General features: G+C 39.3%; 1 protein-coding gene across 3 annotated transcripts in view; it reads left to right on the plus strand.

The window, feature by feature from the left end:
• The window catches only part of itga3a (integrin, alpha 3a), a 75,648-nt gene that overhangs the window by 34,634 nt on the left and 19,057 nt on the right, over positions 1–21,957 (plus strand). For all 3 annotated transcript variants that reach the window (XM_049468028.1, XM_049468030.1, XM_049468031.1), the window contains exons 16-18: positions 7,157–7,231; positions 7,339–7,418; positions 18,038–18,115. In XM_049468028.1, the coding sequence (XP_049323985.1) occupies positions 7,157–7,231; positions 7,339–7,418; positions 18,038–18,115 (233 nt within the window). The remainder of the gene's footprint in view (positions 1–7,156; positions 7,232–7,338; positions 7,419–18,037; positions 18,116–21,957) is intronic.

The following is a 21,957-nucleotide window of genomic DNA, read 5'->3' on the forward strand; positions in this document are numbered from 1 at the left end:
ATTCAGCCTACATCAGTTTAGCTCCATCTATTCAGCCTACATCAGTTTAGCTCCATCCATTCAGTCTACAGCAGTTTAGCTCCATCTATTCAGCCTACATCATTTTAGCTCCATCTATTCAGCCTACAGCAGTTTAGCTCCATCTATTCAACCTACAGCAGTTTAGCTCCATCTATTCAGCCTACAGTAGTTCAGCACCATCTATTCAGCCTACAGTAGTTCAGCACCATCTATTCAGCCTACAACAGTTTAGCTCCATCTAATCAGCCTACAACAGTTTAGCTCCATCTATTCAGCCTACAGTAGTTCAGCACCATCTATTCAGCCTACAGCAGTTTAGCTCCATCTATTCAGCCTACATCAGTTTAGCTCCATCTATTCAGCCTACATCAGTTTAGCTCCATCCATTCAGTCTACAGCAGTTTAGCTCCATCTATTCAGCCTACATCAGTTTAGCTCCATCTATTCAGCCTACAGCAGTTTAGCTCCATCAATTCAGCCTACAGCAGTTTAGCTCCATCTATTTAGCCTACAGCAGTTTAGCTCCATCTATTCAGCCTACAGTCGTTTAGCTCCATCTATTCAGCCTACAATAGTTTAGCTCCATCTATTCAGTCTACAATAGTTTAGCTCCATCTATTCAGCCTAAGCAGTTTAGCTCCATCCATTCAGCCTACAGCAGTTTAGCCCCATCTATTCAGCCTACAGCAGTTTAGCTCCATCTATTCAGCCTACAGCAGTTTAGCTCCATCAATTCAGCCTACAGCAGTTTAGCTCCATCTATTTAGCCTACAGCAGTTTAGCTCCATCTATTCAGCCTACAGTCGTTTAGCTCCATCTATTTAGCCTACAGCAGTTTAGCTCCATCTATTCAGCCTACAGTCGTTTAGCTCCATCTATTCAGCCTACAATAGTTTAGCTCCATCTATTCAGTCTACAATAGTTTAGCTCCATCTATTCAGCCTAAGCAGTTTAGCTCCATCCATTCAGCCTACAGCAGTTTAGCCCCATCTATTCAGCCTACAGCAGTTTAGCTCCATCTATTCAGCCTACAGCAGTTTAGCTCCATCAATTCAGCCTACAGCAGTTTAGCTCCATCTATTTAGCCTACAGCAGTTTAGCTCCATCCATTCAGTCTACAACAGTTTAGCTCTACCTATTCAGTCTACAGCAGTTTAGTAGGCTTGCAGACCAGGGCTGCTGTACCTAGGCTATTCAGTTAATACTTGCAAAAGTAGGAAATATGATTGCCAGAAAGCACCTACTCCTTATGTTTTAGTCACTCAGTCACTATTCACTTTTAGTCACTAACCATTGCTTATGCTGTGAAAATTAGCTTCTGTTTTTGACTTTTAATAAAGAATACGTTGTCCTGCTTCTTTTCTGCCAGCCTGTATTCCCCTAATGATCACTGTGACACAGTGTACCTCTGCAGCAGTTTAGCCCCTCCTATTTAGGGCTGGAGACCAGATTACAACAAGGCCAAAATAAATACAAAAAACTCGATAAACCGAAGCGGTGTAAAAACTGGGGTTGGAGTTGGATTTTACAATGTGAAATGCTTAAATGCAAACTACTCTTTGGGGTGGTGGTTTGTTTTTTCAGAAAGAGGGAATTTATTTAAGGAGAAACAAAATGGCTGCAGCCCAGCTGCAGTTTAGACAAAGGAGAAGGAAAAGGGCAGGAAAACAAGAAAAAAAGCAACAAACAAACTAAAGGGAAAGGCGATCAAACCGCAAGCACTCGGTTTGTATTGAAGAACTCAAATATAGATACTCAGGAAGGAGGAAAAAGACGATCATTTTCAGACGATTATTGAGTCTTTTACTCAGAAAAAAAAACAAATGGGAAGAAACACTAAAAACTTCAGAAGAGGAGTGAATAGAAAGCAGACCCAGGGGAGAACACCCAAGGAGGCTGGAATAGAAACTAAGTATTAGTTGTTTTTAAAGAGACACAGCCTTTTCTTCATTTTTGTTTGTTTGTTTGTTTGTTTTCTTTCTTTCTTTCTTTCTTTCTTTCTTTCTTTCTTTCTTTCTTTCTTTCTTTCTTTCTTTCTTTCTTTCAAACTAAGACAGCTCTTTGCTACTAGTGTGACCTGAACAGATTCAAGACTCTGCAAGCAATCAGCCTGATTATTGCGATTGGCAGAAGATGGTCTCTCTCTAGAGGCAGGAGGACACGGCACAAGCGCCCCCTTGCAGGACCCCCTCCCCTAGGGATGGCCCCAGAATCCTTAAGACCAGCAAGGTCTGGATAAGATCCGGGTCTAGAATACGAGCAGCCGGCACCCAGGACCGCTCTTCTGGCCCATAGCTCTCCCAATCAACCATGTACTGGCAGTGTTGGGCACGTTACTTTGAAAAAGTAATTAGTTATAGTTACTAGTTACTTCTCCAAAAAAGTAACAGAGTTACTAATGGAGTTACTCCACTATAAAAGTAATTAGTTACCAGTAAAAGTAACTATCGCGTTACTTTTTATTATTCGCTCGTCAAAAAAAGGAAATCAATTATGCATTTACTATTATTATTAGAAAAATAACAAAAAATAACAAACGAAAATAAACCCAAAATGTTGACAAAAATATAAAAAAATAAAACGAAATTCTCCACACAACCAAAGAAAATTACTAAAACTTGTAATACTGAAAAAAGCGGAAAAACGCGTCTGGGGATGAAATTTAACAAACCAAGCCACACTCAAAAGAAATATGTATATATAAAACAAAATAATGGACAAAAACAACAATTTAATGCCCGTTAAAATGGTATTAATATAATAGCTTCACCAAAAGAGAATAGAGCTTAGATCGGGCCCAAAAAATCCGACCCAGCCGGAGCCCGTGCACGTTCTGCCCAAGCCCGAACCATAAACTGTCATTATGAGCCCGACCCGATCCGCCCCATAAACTGTCTGTTTTCGGGCTGATTGAATGAGCGAAATATGATCAGAATTATGTTAATTAACACTGTAACATAGAAGCATAGAACTATTATTTAATTTAAATGATTTTTAAGAACAGCTACACACAATGCTGCAAGTCAAACGCGGAGGCGTTCGCGTGCGCCCAGAGCTACGTGATTACATTTTTCATTTTTATTATAGTTTAATTTTATTTTGTTTTTATTTTTTCTGTTCATTTTAGGGTGGGCTTGCTTTATACAAGAACTAACGGACCACGAGGTGCCGCGCGCTCGGCACAACAACTCCCGCTGTACAACTCCGCTGTACAACAGCGCTTATAAATAAATTAAACACAAAAATGAGGGTATTCTATCAGTAATTTCAGTTCGTTTTAGTTAGTTTTATAAACACAAAATACAGTTCGAGATAGTTATGTTTTTCCTTTTAATTACCGTTTTTATTAGATTCAGTTAACACATGTTTTTCACTTTCAGTTTTCGCTATTTCGTTCGCTTTAGTGAACAATAATAATTGGTTACTTAGCAACATTGTGATTATCACAAAAGAGCTTTATATAAAATAAAAATAGGAGCCTGATTTCGGGTCGGTCCTCAGGTCAGGTGGGATTCGGGCAGAGAATCTAAGCTCTAAAATAGAAAGCAGCAGCACCACAAAAACCGGAGCAGCTAAAAAGAGCTTAACGTCCTTAATTCAGAACTTGGGTTGTCCACGGCAATCACTGAATTGATTAGAGCACGCAAATCGTCACAATTGTGCCTCACTTCACCACGCCAAACCACAGGCACAGCGGCCAGAAGCTCAAGTTCACCGGACAGAGGAGGGGTTAACCAGGGCAAAGCGAAGTAAAAAAAAAAAGTTCATAGAGCGGCTAAAGTAACATGCAGTAACGGGGTGTCGGAAATGGTAACGGCGTTATAGTTACAGTCATAGTAATTAGTTAGATTACTTGTTACTGAAAAAAAGTAACGGCGTTAGTTTTAACGCCATTACTCCCAACACTGTGTACTGGACACGACACCTCACCCTGGGGGAGTCCAGAATTCGGTTTACTATATAAGCAGGTGAACCTGCGATCATACGAGCAGGTGGCGGGTCTGCAGGCTGGTGCATAGGAGTGCACAGATAGGGTTTAAGTCAGGACACATAAAAAGTGGAATTGACCCTCCATGATTGTGGGAGCTGCAGGCGGAAGGAAACGGGATTAACCCGGACAATTTTCTGTTGCGTTGCCTAAGGGGAAGATCCTTAGCAGAAAGCCATTTTGTCTGACCAGGCCGAAATTATGTTCTCAGTCTTCTCCTCCTTTCTGCAGTGGCTTTCGTGTGGCTGATTGGGCAACCAGGGTGGCACGGACACGCCGTCATGCACACTTGTCCATTAGACTGAGGGTGACCACCACAGAAGGCCTTCCAGAACTGGCTGGTGAATTGAGGCCCCCTGTCAGAAACAACATCAGTAAGGATTCCATGGTATCTCGAGCTGTGCTGTCTTCTGTTATGGCGGGAGTTTTGGTAGCCCTATGAATCTTGCTGCTTTGGAAAAACTGTCTACAATGACAAGGATCACAAAGTTCCCACGTGATATCGGCAACCCTGTGATAAAGTCTATAGACAGACCAAGGACGATGTGGAATAGAGGGTGTAGCAGACCTTGTGGTTTGGTTCTTGGCTCCTTGTTACGGGCACACACTTCACAAGGTGTGGGTAGTGCCTGGATGCCCAGTAAAAGGGCTGGCATGTCCCCACTGCATGATCCTTTGCATGAATGATGTTGGAACATAGAGTCTGTGGGTGTAAGAAATGCCATCTTCCACTCATCTCCCTGCCCAATCCACACAAGGTTATAAGCACTGCAGAGATCCAATTTTGTGAATATAAAGGCCTGCTGTAATGCCTTAAAAACTGTTGTCATGAGTGACAAAGGATACCGGTCTTTGACTGTTATCTTATTGAGGCCTCTATAGGGCCTCTATACAAGGTCATAGACCCCCGTCCTGCTCCAGCAGGTGAAGTGGAAGGCTGTACGAAGCCTTGGGCTAGGGCTTTCTCAATGTACCTCTCTATATCCATCTTCTCAGGACCAGAAAGTGAAAACAGATTACCTAGATGAGGCCAAGTACCTGGGAGGAAGTCAATAGCAAAATCAAAAGCTCGGTGAGGAGGTAGGACCTCTGCTTTCCTTTTGCTAAAGACCTCCCTGAGATCATGGTAGGCTTATGGTACTTTACTGAGGTCAGCCTGTGCCTCCACCATAACTGATGTGGTTCCACCACCCTTAGACCTTCAACGAAACCCTGGCAGTGTGGACCCCATTGACAGATAGACCATAACCAGTAATTGGGGATTATGCCTCTGCAGCCAAGGTTAGCAATAGCCTGATGTAATGCAGCCTTGTCTGCTGAGTCAATCTTAATAGCAGAGTCTAGCTATAACGGTGCAGCAATCCAAATAGAGGGTAAGAATTACCTCAGGAATTACCTCAGGAATGTTTATTATTAACTTCCTAATGGATATCTCCACCAGTGCAGACCAGATTACAACAAGGCCAAAATAAATACATGGTGTGAAGACTGGGGTTGGAGTTGGAGTTGGATTTCACACTGTGAAATGCTTGAATGCAAACAACTCTTAGGGGTTGTGGTGTGCTTTTCAGAAAGAGGCGAAACAAAATGGCTGCAGCACTGCTGCAATTTCAACTAAAGAGAAGGAAAATGAGAAACAAAGGCGCCAAACAAACTAAAGGGAAAGGCTCAAATACAGATACTCAAGTAAGAGGAAACGGAGAATCTTTTTAAGACCAATACTGAATCTTTCACTCAGAAAAAAACAAATGGGAAGAAACACTGAAAACCTTAAAAGATGAGTAAACAGAAAGCAGCCTCAGGGGAGAACACCCAAGGAGGCTGGAATAGAAACTAAGTAAAAGTAATTTATTTGATTTTCTTTAAGAGACACAGACTTTTCTTTCTTGCTTTCTTGCTTTCTTGCTTTCTTGCTTTCTTGCTTTCTTGCTTTCTTGCTTTCTTGCTTTCTTGCTTGCTCTCTGCTACTAGTGTGACCTGAACAGATTCAAGACTCTGCACTGTCTGAACAATGGCCAGTCCTTATAAAGGCACTAACCAGGTGGGATCAATCAGCCTGATTATTGCGAGTAGCAGAAGGTGGTCTCCCTCTAGAGGCAGCAGGACCACGGTGCAAGCGCCCCCTTACAAAATTAAGATTGTTAAAACAAAGATTCTAAAGTAAATACAGTGAAGGAAATAAATATTTGACCCCTTGCTGATAAGTTTGTAAGTCCACTGAAGGTTCATTTTAACAGAAAAAGATAATCTGGAGTCTGGAGAAAGTTTTGTAGATGATCTCAAAATCGTTATGATTGGCAACTCTTTAAGTTTTCTATGGGATTAAGGTCTGTAGACCGCTCCATGATCTTAATGTGCTTCTTTTTGAGCCATTCTTTTGTTGCCATAGCTGTATGTTTTGGGTCATTGTGGTGCTGAAAGCTCAGCCACAACCCATTTTTAATGTCCTAGCAGAGGGAGAAAGGTTGTCACTCAGGATTTTATGGTACATGGCTCCATCCATTCTCCCATTGATGCGGTGAAGTAGTCCTTTGCCCTTAGCAGGGAAACACCCCCATGCTTCACAGTGTTCTTGGGTCGAAGTCAGCATTTCTTCCTCCAAACATGGCGAGTTGAGTTAATGCCACAGAGCAAAATCATTGTCTCATCTGACCAAAGAACCTTCTCCCAATCACTCTCAGAATCATCTAGGTGTTCATTGGCAAACTTCTTGAGCAGGGGGACCTTGCGGGCACTGCAGGATTTTAATCCTTAATGGCCAAAGGTCTTTCACCTTCCTCATGATCAAGGATACCCCACAAGGTGAGATTTTGCATGGAGCCCCAGATTACTGTCGACTGACAGTCATTTTGTATTTCTTATATTTTCTTACTATTGCACCAACAGTTGTCTCCTTCAAACTCAGCGTCTTACTTTGTAGCTTATTCCAGCCTTGTGCAGGTCTATGATGTTGTCCCTGACATCCTTAAAAAGCTCGTTGGTCTTGGCCATGCTGTAGAGGCTAGAGTGTGACTGAGTAATTAAGTCTGTGGATAGAAGTCTTTTATACATGTGACAATTTAAGACAGCTGTCTTTAATGCAGGTAATGAGTTGATTTGGATTGTCTAACTCGTCTAAAGGACTCGTCTCTTTCTCTCTCTCTGTAGGGGTCAGCAGTCTTGTGTGTAGCTGAGGGGATTGTGCTGTGTGAGCTGGGGGACCCCTTCAGGAGTGAGCAGCAGGTATAAAACCACCCGGCACCCCTACACACTCCTGTATTTCTGATTGACACTTTATTATTGTGTTGCATGCACTGGTCTCAGGTCAGAGCTTTTGTGTTCTCTAACAGAAGGAATTTACGATCGAGTTTGAGACATCAGGGATCACTCTGGACACGCAAGAAATTGAAGTGATCCTGCAGCTTTCCACGTCAGTCAAACTAGTTTTATTCACTATATACATTTAGAGTGTTAATAATATATGTTCACCCTAATAAGACTGTAGCTCCACCTCAGTGTAGATCACTATACTTACATTTATAGTGTTAATGATATACTCTGCTTAAAAAAATAAAGGGAACACTAAAATAACACATTTTAGATCTCAATTAATAAAATATTCCAGTTGAGAATCTTAATTTATTACATAGTGGAATGCGTTGAGAGCAAAATAACATAAAAGTGATAAATGTAAGTCAAAATTCATAACTTGGAGTTCTGTATTTGGAATCATACTCAAAATCAAAGTGGAAAATCAAATGACAGGCTGATTCAACTTCAGTGGAAATTGCTTAAGACGAGTTAAAATGAGGCTCAGTAGTGTGTGTGGATCCGCTTGTCTGTATGACCTCTCTACAACACCTGGGCTGCTCCTGATGAGGCGGCGGATGTTCTCCTGAGGAATCTCCTCCCAGACCTGGATTAAACCTTCATACCTGGCTTTAGAATATCTGCATCTCCCAAGGCTTGACTTTTATAGACAATTTTAACCTCTTTTGGAATCGCCCCTCTTTCTCTAGATTTGATGGGATACATCCCAATAGGCTGGGTGCGCAGATTTTTAGAACACAACATGTTTTACTCTGTTTTTAATTTTAAATGACTACCCAAGACCTACAATGCAAGTTCAATGATACCAGTAGTCATTAGTAGTGGAAGACTTAGACCATCATTTTTACAAGAAATGCCAATAATCTACAAAATGTTAAGGTTTTTAGTAATTGTAATAATCTTATACACATTAAGCCATCTCAAATTACTGTAAACTCAAAGGAAAAACTGCACTGATAATCCAATTAGTAATATTATAAGTTTTAAAAAAGAAAAGGATTAGGTATAATCAATTTAAATATTAGAAGCCTACTACAGAAAGATAGAATGGATCATCTTAAAATTATGGTTGTACAATCTGATTCTGATATAATAGTTTTAACAGAGACCTGGCTTAGTCATAGTTCCAAGTAGTGCTGGACGATATGGCCAAAATTTATATTGCGATATATTCCTTAATTTCGGTCGATACGATATAATTTCGATATCGATATAAATACTTTGAAGGCTTAAATAAAACCTGCTAAGAATCCCTGCAATGGATATCTGTACATTACTGTCTGAAACTTTAAGTCTTTAAAGCCTCCTCTCACAAAAAACTATTTATTTTTCTAAAATACTTTAGAAATAAAAAATGATCAGAATAAATCAATTCTCACTTTTATTTGCATGTAGCAAAATAAAAACATGACATCCCTGTCAAACACAAACCTATAACCTATATACATATTACCAATATAAATAACTTTACATTACAACAGAGGTAGAGCTTCTTATTCTTTTGTAAACATATTTAACAGATCAAAACAAAAGTGCTTCAACCAGGATAAGGAATACAAAAAGCCTTCATATATATAAAAGGAACATGATATCCCCGTTAAATAAGCAAACCTGTATCAACTTTAAATAACTTAGATACAACATAAACTACAAAAGTGTTTTAGCCAGAATAAGGAAGATATTGTGTAGTGAATCTGCTTGAGGTGGAGGAACAGATGTATTACTGTTGCTGGTCGACTCCACTCTCCAGAACAATTTGGAGCAAGCTGAAGTCTAAAGTTTATCAGACCTTTGAACGCCGAACCACTGAATTAGACCTGCCTCCATCAAGTATTTCTTCTGTTTAATCACTTGTGGAAGCATCAGGCGCACTCATTCTTCATCTAAAATATCCTGCACTGAAGCCGAACGGAGCGGAGCCGAGCATCGCGGGACATTTTAGGTGCGGAGCAGAGCGCAGCCGAGATCTGCTCGATTAGGGTCGGTTTGCCTCATCGCGGGACATACTAGGTGCGGAGCACAGCGCTGCCGAGATCTGCTCAGTTGAGCTCGGTTTCGCTTCATCGCAGGAGATTTTAGGTGTGGGCTAATGCACAGCCGAGCTTCATCACCTCTGACCGTAGAGGAGATTAAGATTTCTATTAAAGTTTTATTAGATTTTTTTAAAGTTTATTGATAAATTGGCTCCTATTCTTTTGTCAGTCTTTGAGGAATCTTTAGCTTCAGGAACTTTGCCACACACGATGATGCAAGCTTCTATTTCACTGCGGTATTTATGGAACATTACAGTTCTTTTCCTGAATTAGTTATTTCTCTGGATGCAGAAAAAATGTTCGATAGAGTTGAATGGAATTTTTTATTTTTGGTGCTGCATAAATTTGGATTTGGAGATATATTTATTTCCTGGATTAGACTTTTATACACGATAAAAGCTAGTGTACATACAAATGGTATTCGATCTGAATATTTTCCAGTGATGCGTGGGACAAGGCAGGGGTGCCCGTTGTCACCATTATTTTTTGCTTTGGCTATCGAGCCCTTGTCTATTGCTTTAAAATCTCTTCCACCTTTTCAGGGTATTGTACGTGCTGATCTTTATACGCTGATGATCTGTTATTGTACGTGACTGATCCCGCCTCTTCCCTTCCATTAATTCTATCTCTGTTGAACACATTTGGCTTCATTTCAGGATATAGATTAAATTTGCAGAAGAGTGAGTGTTATCCAATTAATGCATTGGCCCTGACATTTAACTATTCCACTATACCATTCAAATTGGCTCCAACAGGTTTTAAATATCTGGGGATACATGTCTCTCACACCATACCATCTCTTTTTTGCAATAATTTCACTCCTTTGTTGAATAAACTCAAATTGGACTTGCAGAGGTGGAAATCCCTTCCCTTGTCCTTAATGCCATCAAGATGAATGTCTTGCTTAGAATTCTTTCTTTGTTTCAGTCCATTCCCTTATATTCACCTAAAAAGTTTTTTTTAAGATTTGGATCAGCTTATCATCTCGTTTATTTGGAATGGGAAGCCTCCTCAAGTAAGTAAATTAGTTTTGCAAAGATTCAGTTCTGATGGAGGTCTCTCCCTCCCTAACTTTTCATTCTATTATTGGTCAGCACATGTTCACAAAATACTTTATTGGCTTCACTCTCCAGAGTTGTTGTGGTGCAGACTGGAGACGCAAACCTATGTCATCTTCTCCACTTGTTCTACTTACCTCTCCCTTATCTCTTAAGGTTAAATTTTTTTCCAAAAACCCACTGTTGATCTCCACACTTTGCATCTGGCGCCAGTTTAGACACCATTTTAAATTCTTAGCTCTTTCTTTGTTAATGCCTGTCTTAAATAATCATTTATTTCCCCCATCTCTCTCACTGCCTTTCTTACTTGGCAAAATAGGGGTAAAAAATCTTTTGGTGACCTCTTTAGAGATGGGAACTTTTGCACCTTTGCCCAACTGGCCTCTGAGCTTAACCTACCCTCTTTGCACCTGTTTCGATATTTCCAGATCAGACATTGTGCCTTATTTCTCTTCCCTAGCTGCCCTATAGTGCAGCTTTGGGATGATTTATAGTCTTTAGATCCTCACAAAAAGTCACTTATATCTAGAATGTATTTGCAACTTCTAAATTTAGATTGGGAATCGAGAATCGATTCCTGTTGAGAATCGATTCCGTGTGTTTCGATTCCACGGAATCGTTTGGCACCTTGCTTAATGATTCTCTTATCGATTCCAGACAGCACGATCACGCAAGTTACGCAAGTTACGCAAGTTACGCATGTTACGCATGATTCAGTAAGCATGTCTTTTCAATGGCGTCCACTAGGTTAAAACGCTCGAAAGTTTGGCTTCATTTCACGCTACACAAGGATGGCAACAGGGCGTTTTGCAACCATTGTAAATTTTTGATAACATCGCCGGGAGGGAATACATCAAATATGCACAAACATCTGCGCACACAACATTATTATTTAAGTAAACAAAGTTGGTGCTTATGAAACTGTTTGCTCTCCTTTTTTCCCCAAATTGGAATCGATAAGAGAATTGATAAGGAATCGAATCGTTTCACAGAATCGATAAGGGAATCGGAATCGGAAAAATCTTATCAATTCCCATCCCTAAATTTAGATATAGCTGGTGTGTGTAAAATTAAATGTGCTTGGGAGGAGGAGTTGGGCATTTCTCTTTCGGACCAATGGTTGTTCTTCACCCTGTGCAAGGCTCCAACTGATTCAATTTAAGGTTTTGCATAGAATGCACCGTTCTAAATTGCAGTTATCAAAACTTTATCCCAACCTAGTCAATGATCGGTGTGATAGGTGTTCATTTTCTCCTTGTAATCTAAGCCACATGTTTTTCTTTTGCCCAGTTTTGCAGAGGTTCTGGACCTGTTACTTTGATATCATGTCCAAGGTTTTGGAGGTTGAAATAGATATGTGTCCACTGGTGGCAATATTTGGCCTTTCCCTTCAACTATCCTCACTTACCCGAGGGCAGGCACAGGTCTTGGCCTTTACCTCCTTACTAGCGAGGCGCCTTATTCTTTTTTTATGGAAATCTTCAAAGCCTCCTTCTGTTGCTCTGTGGCTTCAAGATGTAATTCAGTTTCTCAAACTGGAAAAGACGTCATGTACCTTCAAAGGCAACTCTGCCTCATTTTACACCAAATGGAACTCTTTTCTTTCCTACGTTGATTCGCTTTCGACATTGCCGGCCGACTGAACTTGAACTTTCGAGTACTATAATAATTTGGATTGATTTATTATAATAATTATAATTATTATTATTATTATTTTTATTTTTTGTGAGTGTGTATTTTTGTTTGCTTGTATTTTATTTTTTTTTATTAATTATCTCATTCAATTTTGCTCTATTGTGAGTTTTTATGACTAGGGTGGACAAAAATGTTTGGGGGGGAAAAATGTTGAGCGTAGAACGTTTTCCACTATCATGTAATTGTAACTGCTTTTGATATTGCTCTAAAATATAACAAATAATTGAATCCTCCATAGAAAAGAGGGGAGTTGCTATTTACACCCAGGTAAATACACAGACTACCGTTTTTGTGCAGTTTCTAAAGAAAAATGTTATTTAAGAGTTTTTAACCCTCGAGTTTTTTACTTGGGAAAAATAACTCTTTTGTTTTAATTGGGATATACAGGCCTCCCTCTGCTTCGCACTCTGCAATCGAGGAATTAGCTGATCTTTTATCAAAATGTAGTAGTTCTGAATTGCTGGTCCTAGGTGATTTTAACCTCAACTGGCTTTCCAATCACTTAATGGAAATATGTGGAAATCTTACCCTAACACAATTAATCAATGAACCAACTCGCCCAAATCTGAAAGAACCTACCAAGACAACCCTGATAGATCTAATACTGTCCAATAAAGCTGACAAAATTCCTGCCTTTTGAAATTGGCATAAGTGATCATTGTCCCATCGGATGCATTAGAAGCAGTTATACAAAGTAAACAGGCTCTCGATTGGAAATTTTTATAATTTTAACAAGCAAGCTTTCCCTTCTGAACTAGCAATGTGTGAAATCTACCTTACTCCAGAGATCCCAGATGTTGATGGGGCTCTAAACCATTTCAGTAAAACCTTCCTAACAGTGGTAAACAAACAGGCCCCATTCAAAAAGTCAAGAATAAGAGACAGGTCGCAGCCCTGGTTTACAGGTGATGTTTCCTTTTAGAAAGCTGAGAAACAAATGTACCTATGTTGTTAGAAAAGCTAAATTAGAATATTACCTCAACTTAATCGCCACCTCTAGAAACCCTTAAAACTTCCCCTCCTTTTCCAACCAGTGTTTTAGTTAATGATCAGTTGATTTTTGAACCAAAAGGAAATATGTCAAGCTTTTAACTCACATTTTGCTGCAGCTGGCCACATCTTTGATAGAAATAGCACAAACATATTGAATAAAACTGATCTCAACTCTACTGTTTCTAAAACACATGGTCTCTTTTCACTTCAGTCATTTTCCATATTTAGTTGCTAATGACCTGGCTAAAATTAATCTCCCCAATAATTTTAGCGTACATTTTATACATTTTTAATCTCTCAGTTATATTTTGCAGAATTCCCAGGGTCTGGAGAACAGTTCCTGCTATTCCTCTACATAAAGGTGGTGAAACAACAGAGTTGAATAATTATAGACCAATCTCAAAACTGTTAGCAAAGATGATAGAATTTCTAGTTAACCAACAATTAAAAATAATTTCTTCACGAAAATGTAGTTTTATCTAAATATCAGTCTGGTTTCAGAGAAGAACACAGCACTATCTCTGCTACAACCAGGAGCATTGCCTGAGTATGTAAAGATCTGGGGCTCAGACCAGTTACTTGACTAGGGCCAGTATATATATTACAATACGTATCCTGATATATAATGATTAACACTATAATGTGTAGTTTATTAGCTGATCAGTTGGATTCGTTGGAAAATACCCAGAGACCAGAGTTAAAAAACTCATTTAAACTAAGTAATGTACTAAAATCTAAAACATTCAGCTTCTAGCTAACTGGTTAGCTAAATGAATTTTCGTTAATTATAGCTTACAGTAATCCTGCAATCCTAAATTAATAAAAACAAATTTGGAAATAAAATAGTTATTGGCTGATTACATCAGGGCAAGTTAAACACATATATATATATATATATATATTTTTTTTTTTCTCAAACCTTGACTATCTATCTAAGCTAGCTAATTCTAAAGGTAAGCTAACTGACTGTAACAGGCTGTAATTTATTAAGCTCACAATGGGTTTCATCTGTGACTTTTGATTCAGAGACGAGTCTTTTTAGTCTTTTTAACCAGCTATCAGAAACATCACAGTTTCATCACAGATTACATGGTTAGCTCCATTACCTTTCTTTTAGAAAAATCACTGTATATCCGTATATATATGTTTTAACATCAGCGCTGAAACCTGGTGCAAGAACTCAAAAATCCCCAAGGGGGGGGGGTCTGCCTACTAGCCCCATTGACAGTATATATTAACTGGACCAAGCCATCCCGCTGATTTCAACGGAGCCAGGTGAGGCCAATCGTGTCACTTCCTGCTCGGCTTCTTGTGGGGCATTAACCGGGAAAGTGAGAGATTGCACAGGCGCCAGCATGACGCGAATAATCCGCGTGCTGTGCAAACAACCGTACTGTTTATAGGAGCTGCACAGAGCTATTCCGTCCCAGAATGGGTCTTTTATTGAATGAACAGCAGATATAAACTAGAATTACTGATAGCCAATTTCAGTCCACGGATTTACTGAAGAATATTCATAGTTTTTCTATATAACAAGCATTCAGAAACTCTGTAATGATAATAATAAATGTGTAATATAAACTATAGGAGCAACTACTCCAAACATTACAGCACGGTATTTTGGGTCACGTTTCTTTCACGTCATCGTTAGCATAGTTGTATAAAAATGTTATTTTCTAAAGCTGTGAACAGATTATTAATCTTATGGATCAAATGACAGAAAATCCGTTCTGAACATGGGCCGTGTCATAGTCGAAAACGGCTTGGAAATATGTTTATTATTGGTTCAAAGACACCCCGAAATGAATGGAAGTGAATGGATAGCTTTGATCAAATGGTCCTCTCATCCCTCAGCAGCACTTTTCTGGTGGCACGTTTTGGAAGGGAAAAGCTGGGGGCCTGACTAGCCCACTGCGCTCCACAAAACCTGATTGGCTGTTTCTTCTAAAAGGCAGAACTTTATCCTTGAACTGGCTCCATGGTAAGTGTTAAGAGATTTTCCATTTACACAGCGGTCACTGGCCTGTCTCCTCATTAATAATACAGCTAAACTGAGCGAATGATTCAGGTCTACTGCAAAATTATTCAGGGCTAAAGTTTTAAATCTCTAATTAGACACGGACAAGAAGAAACATTGTGCAGCTATTTTTATGGACTTAACAAAAGCCTTTGACACAGTTGAACTCACTCTTCTCTTAAGGAATCTAGAAATGATTGGCTTCAATGAAACTGCTCTGGAATGGGCCCAAAACAACCTTACTGACAGAATGCATGTTCTTGAATAATTTTAAATTGGATTTGGTATCTGTGTTTAAAGGCGTACCACAAGGTTCTATTTTGGGTCCAGTTCTGTTTAATGTTTACACAAATTGTATTGTTGCCTCTGCTTCTACCTCAGAGAGCTGGAGAATCCACCTTTATACAGATGACACAATTTTATATTGCTCAGCTGGTTCTGTTCAGGCTGCAGTAAGAAAATTACAGAACTCATTTAATGCTTTACAGGTTGAATTGTATAAGCACTAGTTTTAAAGTTCATGCTGTTTTCCAGTTTCCCCATGCACACCGGAAACAGATTAGTTGAGGCAATTTTACTAGCAGTGCTGGACTATGGCGACATTATTTATAAACATGCTCCCTCCAGCTCCCTCAGTGTATCACTCAACACTGAGGTTCATCACTGGAGATCCATACGGAACTCATCACTGTGAGCTCTACAAAAAAGTTGGTTGGCCATCTTTAATGATACGAAGGGAAACACACCGGTTAATTTTTATTCATAAGACACTCTCCGGTCATTTGCCAGAATACATCACTTCATTGATAAATGTAAATAACAGTAATTATCAGACTCACTCTTTAAAACTTTAAAACTCAGCTCACTGGTGTCACTAAATCATTTTGAACTTTTTTTAATATCTACCACCTTCAGACAGTCTGTACCTGTTTTACAGCCTGAACTTTTATTTTTTATTTTAGTTTAGTTTTATTCTTTTTTCCTTATTTTATTATTTATATGTATTCATTTATAAATGTATATATTAATTATTTAAATAGTTTTGTATTATTGCTTTCTAACTTATTTTGATTTTCTTTTATTATTACTATTATTATTTTTATTATTATTGCTTTTATAATTGTTTTGTAAATGTTTTTATTTGTATTTTTATTGTATTATGTAAAAGTTAGTTTTAGCTTAATTTTAACTATTTTTTTATTGATCTTATCTTCTTTTGATCTTAATTTCTTATTAATTCAACCAAGTTTTATTGTTTATTTTGTTTTATCTATTTTTATATTTTATTTACTGCTGTTTTAAAATGATTAAATGTAGTTATTATTTTCTTTTTCATGTCAATCCCTGTATTTGTAAATGCTCGGCTACATTGAAAATGAGGGTTGCCCTCAATGTTCTTCCGAGTCAAAATAAAGGTTGATTGATTAATTGATTAAAGCGTCAGTCAACTCCTGGACAGTCTGTGGTGCAGTGTGATGTTGGTGGATGGAGCGAGACATGATGTTCCAGATGTGCTGGATTGGATTCAGGTCTGGGGAACGGGCGGGTCAGTCCATAGCATCGATGCCTTCATCATGCAGGAACTGCTGACACACTTCAGACACATGAGGTCTCGCATTGTCCTGCATCAGGAGGAACCCAGGGCCCACTGCACCACCATATGGTCTCACAAGGGGTCTGAGGTTCTCATCTCGGTACCTAATGGCAGTCAGGGTTCCTCTGACGAGCACATGGAGGTCTGTGCGGCCCTCCAAAGAAATGCCTCCCCACAACATTACTGACCCACTGCCAAACCGGTCATGCTGGAGGATGTTGGTGCAGCAGAATGTTCTCCACGGAGTTTTCAGACTCTGTCACGTCTGTCACATGTGCTCAGTGTGAACCTGCTCTCATCTGTGAAGAGCACAGGCCGCCTATGTCAAATCTTGGTTTTCCAAGTGTTGAGCTGTAGGCACAAGCCCCACTTGTGGACGTCAGGCCCTCATATCACCCTCATGGAGTCTGTTTCTGACAGTTTGAGCAGAAACATGGATATTAGTGGGCTGCTGGAGGTCATTATGCAGGGCTCTTGCACTGCTCCTTCTGTTCCTCCTTGCACAAAGGAGGAGGTAGCGGTCCTGCTGCTGGGTTGTTGCCCTCCTACGGCCCCCTCCATGTCTCCTGATGTACTGGCCTGTCTCCTGGTATCTGCTCCATGCTCTGGACACTGTGCTGAAAGATACAGCAAACCTTCCTGCCAGAGCTCACATTGATGTACCATCCTGGATGAGCTGCACTACCTGAGCAACTTCTGTGGGTTGTAGACACCACCTCATGCTTCCTCTATGGTGAGAGAACTGACAAAATGCAAAAGTGACCAAAACATCAGCCAGAAAGGATGAGAACAGAGAAAAGGTCTGTGTTCACCAGCTGCAGAACCACTCCTTTATAAGGGTTGTCTCTATAATTGCCTCTCATTTCTACCTGTTGTCTGTTCCATTTGCACAACAGCAGGTAAAATTGATTCAGTGTGATCAGTGTTGCTTCCTAACTGGACATGTTAATTTCACAGAAGTGTGGTTGACCTGGAGTTACATTGTGTTCTTTAAGTGTTTCCTTTATTTTTTGAGCAGTGTATATTCACCCTAATGAGACTGTAGCTCTATCTCAGTGTATATCACAGTACCTACATTTATAGTGTTAATAATATATATTCACCCTATAGAGAGACTGTAGCTCCATCTTAGTGTATATCACAATACCTACATTTAGAGTGTTATTAATATTCAGGTATACATATATATATATATCAGACAGTATATATATATATATATATATATATATATATATATATATATATATATATATATATATATATATATATATATATATTTATTTATGGTGATGGAGTTGTTTTGTGATTTATTTTTCTTGCTGTGTTTAGACTTAGTATACAGAATGACCTGGCTCCTCTCACTAAAGTGCTGATGGTGGAATATACTCTGCAGCCTTCCATATTTGCGTGAGTTTAACTCTAATGTTCATTAAATCTGCTGTTCATTTCATGTAAAATCTCATCCCTCTTTCAGAAATAATTAGCCAGTCAGGTCTTGTTATACGCTTCTATAGATTCAGCTACATAGCTAGGAGGGTAATGTAACTAGCAGTACCTATACGTTTGTTGTAACTGTATATCTAAATCAGCACACACAGGCCTTAGCGATGGTAGCTTCTTACTCACGAGCTTCTTATAGCAATTTCCTTTACCACTATAAATGGTGCAGATGTTAAATTTATGCATTACAGACCAAATCATTTTCCAGTAAACCTAGCATTTCACTGTAAAACCCAACCTTTTCCTTTTAAACCGACCTTTTACCATTACAACCAACCTTTCAATATTTAACCAACCCTTTCACCATTTAACCTGACCTTTCACCATTTAACCTGACCTTTCACCATTAAACCCAACCTTTCACCATTTAACCTGACATTTCACCATTTACCCCAACCTTTCACCATTTAACCTGACCTTTCACCATTAAACCCAACCTTTCACCATTTAACCTGACCTTTCACCATTTACCCCAACCTTTCACCATTTAACCTGACCTTTCACCATTTACGTCAACCTTTCACCATTTAACCAAACCTTTCACTATTAAACCCAACGTTTTACCATTAAGCCTAAAATCTAACCCTATACCTAACCCTAATCAACCCTTAAATCTAACCCTACACCTTACTCTAACCCTTAATCAACCCTAAAATCTAACCCTAACCTTAACCCTTAATGAACCCTAAAATCTAACCCTACACCTAACCATAACCTTAACCCTTAATCAACCCTACAATCTAACCCTACACCTAACCATAACCTTAACCCTTAATCAACCCTACAATCTAACCCTACACCTAACCTTAACCCTAATCAACACTAAAATCTAACCCTACACCTAACCCTAACCTAAGCTTTAAATTTAACAATGATAAAATGTTACGATTAGGTTAGAGTTGGATGTCGGGTTACATTCAATAAATAATCATTTCCTTTCACCTTTCAGTTCAGTTACTTTTAATAGACATGCAGTTGAATGTTAGTTGAATGTCAATTGATGATCATCAAATGGACCACCCAAGTAAAGTGTTACCTTACTTTACCCCATCCAGACATATTTTCTTTCATATCTCTCTTTGTGCTACATCAGACACATTCAGTCCTAACAGATTATATATCTCTATGTCACTGACAGCACCTGGTTTAGTCAAATGCTCAGATCCAGAACCAGCTGTGGTTGGCTTACCATAGCCTCTTATTTATTATTAATAATCTGTAAATTTAAATTGTGTATTAGTTATAATAGCTGTACATCTGATATTGTTGCAGAAGCAGTAGTTATATACTGTATTTAAGATTTGGAACATGATGTAGTTAATTTTGTCATGCTGTATTCAAGCAATTGTAAATAAGATAAGAAAGATGCAGAATTGTGTGAGTGGGGAATCTAGTTTGTTAATAAAATGTAAGCATGTTTAAAACATGTATATTGTGTGATAGCAACATGAATTGTATGAACAGTATAGTCCACAACAGACAGATGTTGTGTAAAGCGTATTTAGAGATTTGAAAATGTGACTACAGATTGGACAAAAGCATGTCAGCGACTGTAAAAAACTGTGAACCTTTTTACCAATAAACCCAACATTTTACCATTTAGCCAATTCTTTCACCATTATATCCCAACTTTTCACCATTTAACCAAACCTTTCACCATTAAACTCAACATTTTACCATTTAGCCAACCCTTTCACCATTAAATCCCAACCTTTCACCATTTAACTAAACCGTTCACCATTAAATTCAACCTTTCATTATTTAACCAAACCTTTCATCATTAAACCCAATCTTTTACCATTTAACCTGACATTTCACCATTTGACCCAACCTTTCACCATTGAACCCAATCTTTTACCATTTAACCTGACCTTTCACCATTTGACCAAACCTTTCACCATTGAACCCAATCTTTTACCATTTAACCAAATTGTTTACCTTTAAATCCAACCTTTCACCATTTAACCAAACATTGTACCATTAAACCCAATCTTTTATCATTTAACCTGACATTTTACCATTAAACCCAACCTTTCCCAAATCAAAATCTGAAAAGTGTGACAGGCAAAAATATTCTGTATTTACCGTATTTTTCGGACTATAAGGCGCACCGTATTATAAGGCGCACGATGAGTGAACGGTCTATTTTTAGTGTTAGTCCATACACAAGGCGCACTGGATTATAAGGCGCACTAAATTAAACTTAGCCGCAACGCTCCGACAGACCAAAATATTATGTTGAAGCACAGCAAGTACGTATTACTCCGCGACGCTCCTGACAACGGTAGCCGCAACGCTCCGACAGACCATAATATTATGTTGAAGCACAGCAAGTACGTATTACTCCGCGACGCTCCTGACAACGGTAGCCGCAACGCTCCGACAGACCATAATATTATGTTGAAGCACAGCAAGTACGTATTACTCCGCGACGCTCCTGACAACGGTAGCCGCAACGCTCCGACAGACCATAATATTATGTTGAAGCACAGCAAGTACGGATTACTCCGCGACGCTCCTGACAACGGTAGCCGCAACGCTCCGACAGACCATAATATTATGTTGAAGCACAGCAAGTACGTATTACTCCGCGAGGCTTCTGACTGTAATAGCGTGTTGTGCCGAATTCGGTGAATAAAACGGTTTTAAAACAGAGATAAAGATTGGATAAGTTTCATTTCTGGATGAAGTGATTTCCAGCGCTGTTTGGATATAACTGTGGATTACAGGAGACTGGATTGATGGATTCTCTTTAGTCTGGACGCGTTTTGAAGGTAGGACCTGTGGCTGAGCGCGGGTGTGTGTTCGGGGGGTGGCGGCAGTGACCGGAGGTTACCCCAGGACAAAAGGAGAGCCTTTTATTACTGGAAACATGCGCTCTGACGCAGCTCTAATTCATGAAACATACATCCTACAGTAAAAGCACAGTTCTGGAATCCGGAGAGCCAGACGGTTCGAATGGTGTATGACATGACCGCATTCGATGAAATATGGACGAACGATAAATGCAAATATGAGAGTTATGAATTATTAAAATCATAACCAAGGCATATTTCGCCCTAAATGTTTATTTTCTGAAAGGATATTCCGCTAAATAGGCTAAATAGCTCAAAAGCAGAGATTCTAAGCTTTAAAATGGTATATTGGATGTCTATATTGAACCTGTAACTGTTCATAACTATTCAGAAACACAGCCAGTTATGAAATATTTCTGGCCCGCCGGTGGGCCAGCGCGTGTTAAGAGGTTAACTTTACTTAGAAGTGGGCGCTAAAAAGAAACAGTTTGTGCTATTACCCCAGAACGGGTGGAAAGGAAAGTTTACCGGCACCTTGTTCTGGCCACGGAGCTACAGTGGAAACTAGCTACCCTGAACCACAGCCGAGAGGCAGTACGGCAGTCAAAGGTAACCGCGCGCTAGCCCAAGAGGGGGATCTTTTTCTGGCGTGGGTGAGGAATTCTGCACAACAGAGCGCCGTGTACCACATAAAATCGAGGTCAGTAAACACAAGCAAAATCCATACACAAGGCGCACTGCATTATAAGGCGCAATGACGATTTTTGGGAAAAAATAAGTATTTTAAGTGCGCCTTATAGCCCGAAAAATACGGTACTCTAAGTTTGTTAAAGAACACTAGTGAACGAACAGCATCATGAAGACCAAGGACTCACCAGACAGGTCAGAGATAAAACATATTCCAAGCCTTGAGCATCCCATGGAGCACTGTACAATCCATCATCCAAAAATGGA

Source organism: Astyanax mexicanus, chromosome 19 (assembly GCF_023375975.1).
Source record: "Astyanax mexicanus isolate ESR-SI-001 chromosome 19, AstMex3_surface, whole genome shotgun sequence".
NCBI lineage: Eukaryota > Metazoa > Chordata > Actinopteri > Characiformes > Acestrorhamphidae > Astyanax > Astyanax mexicanus.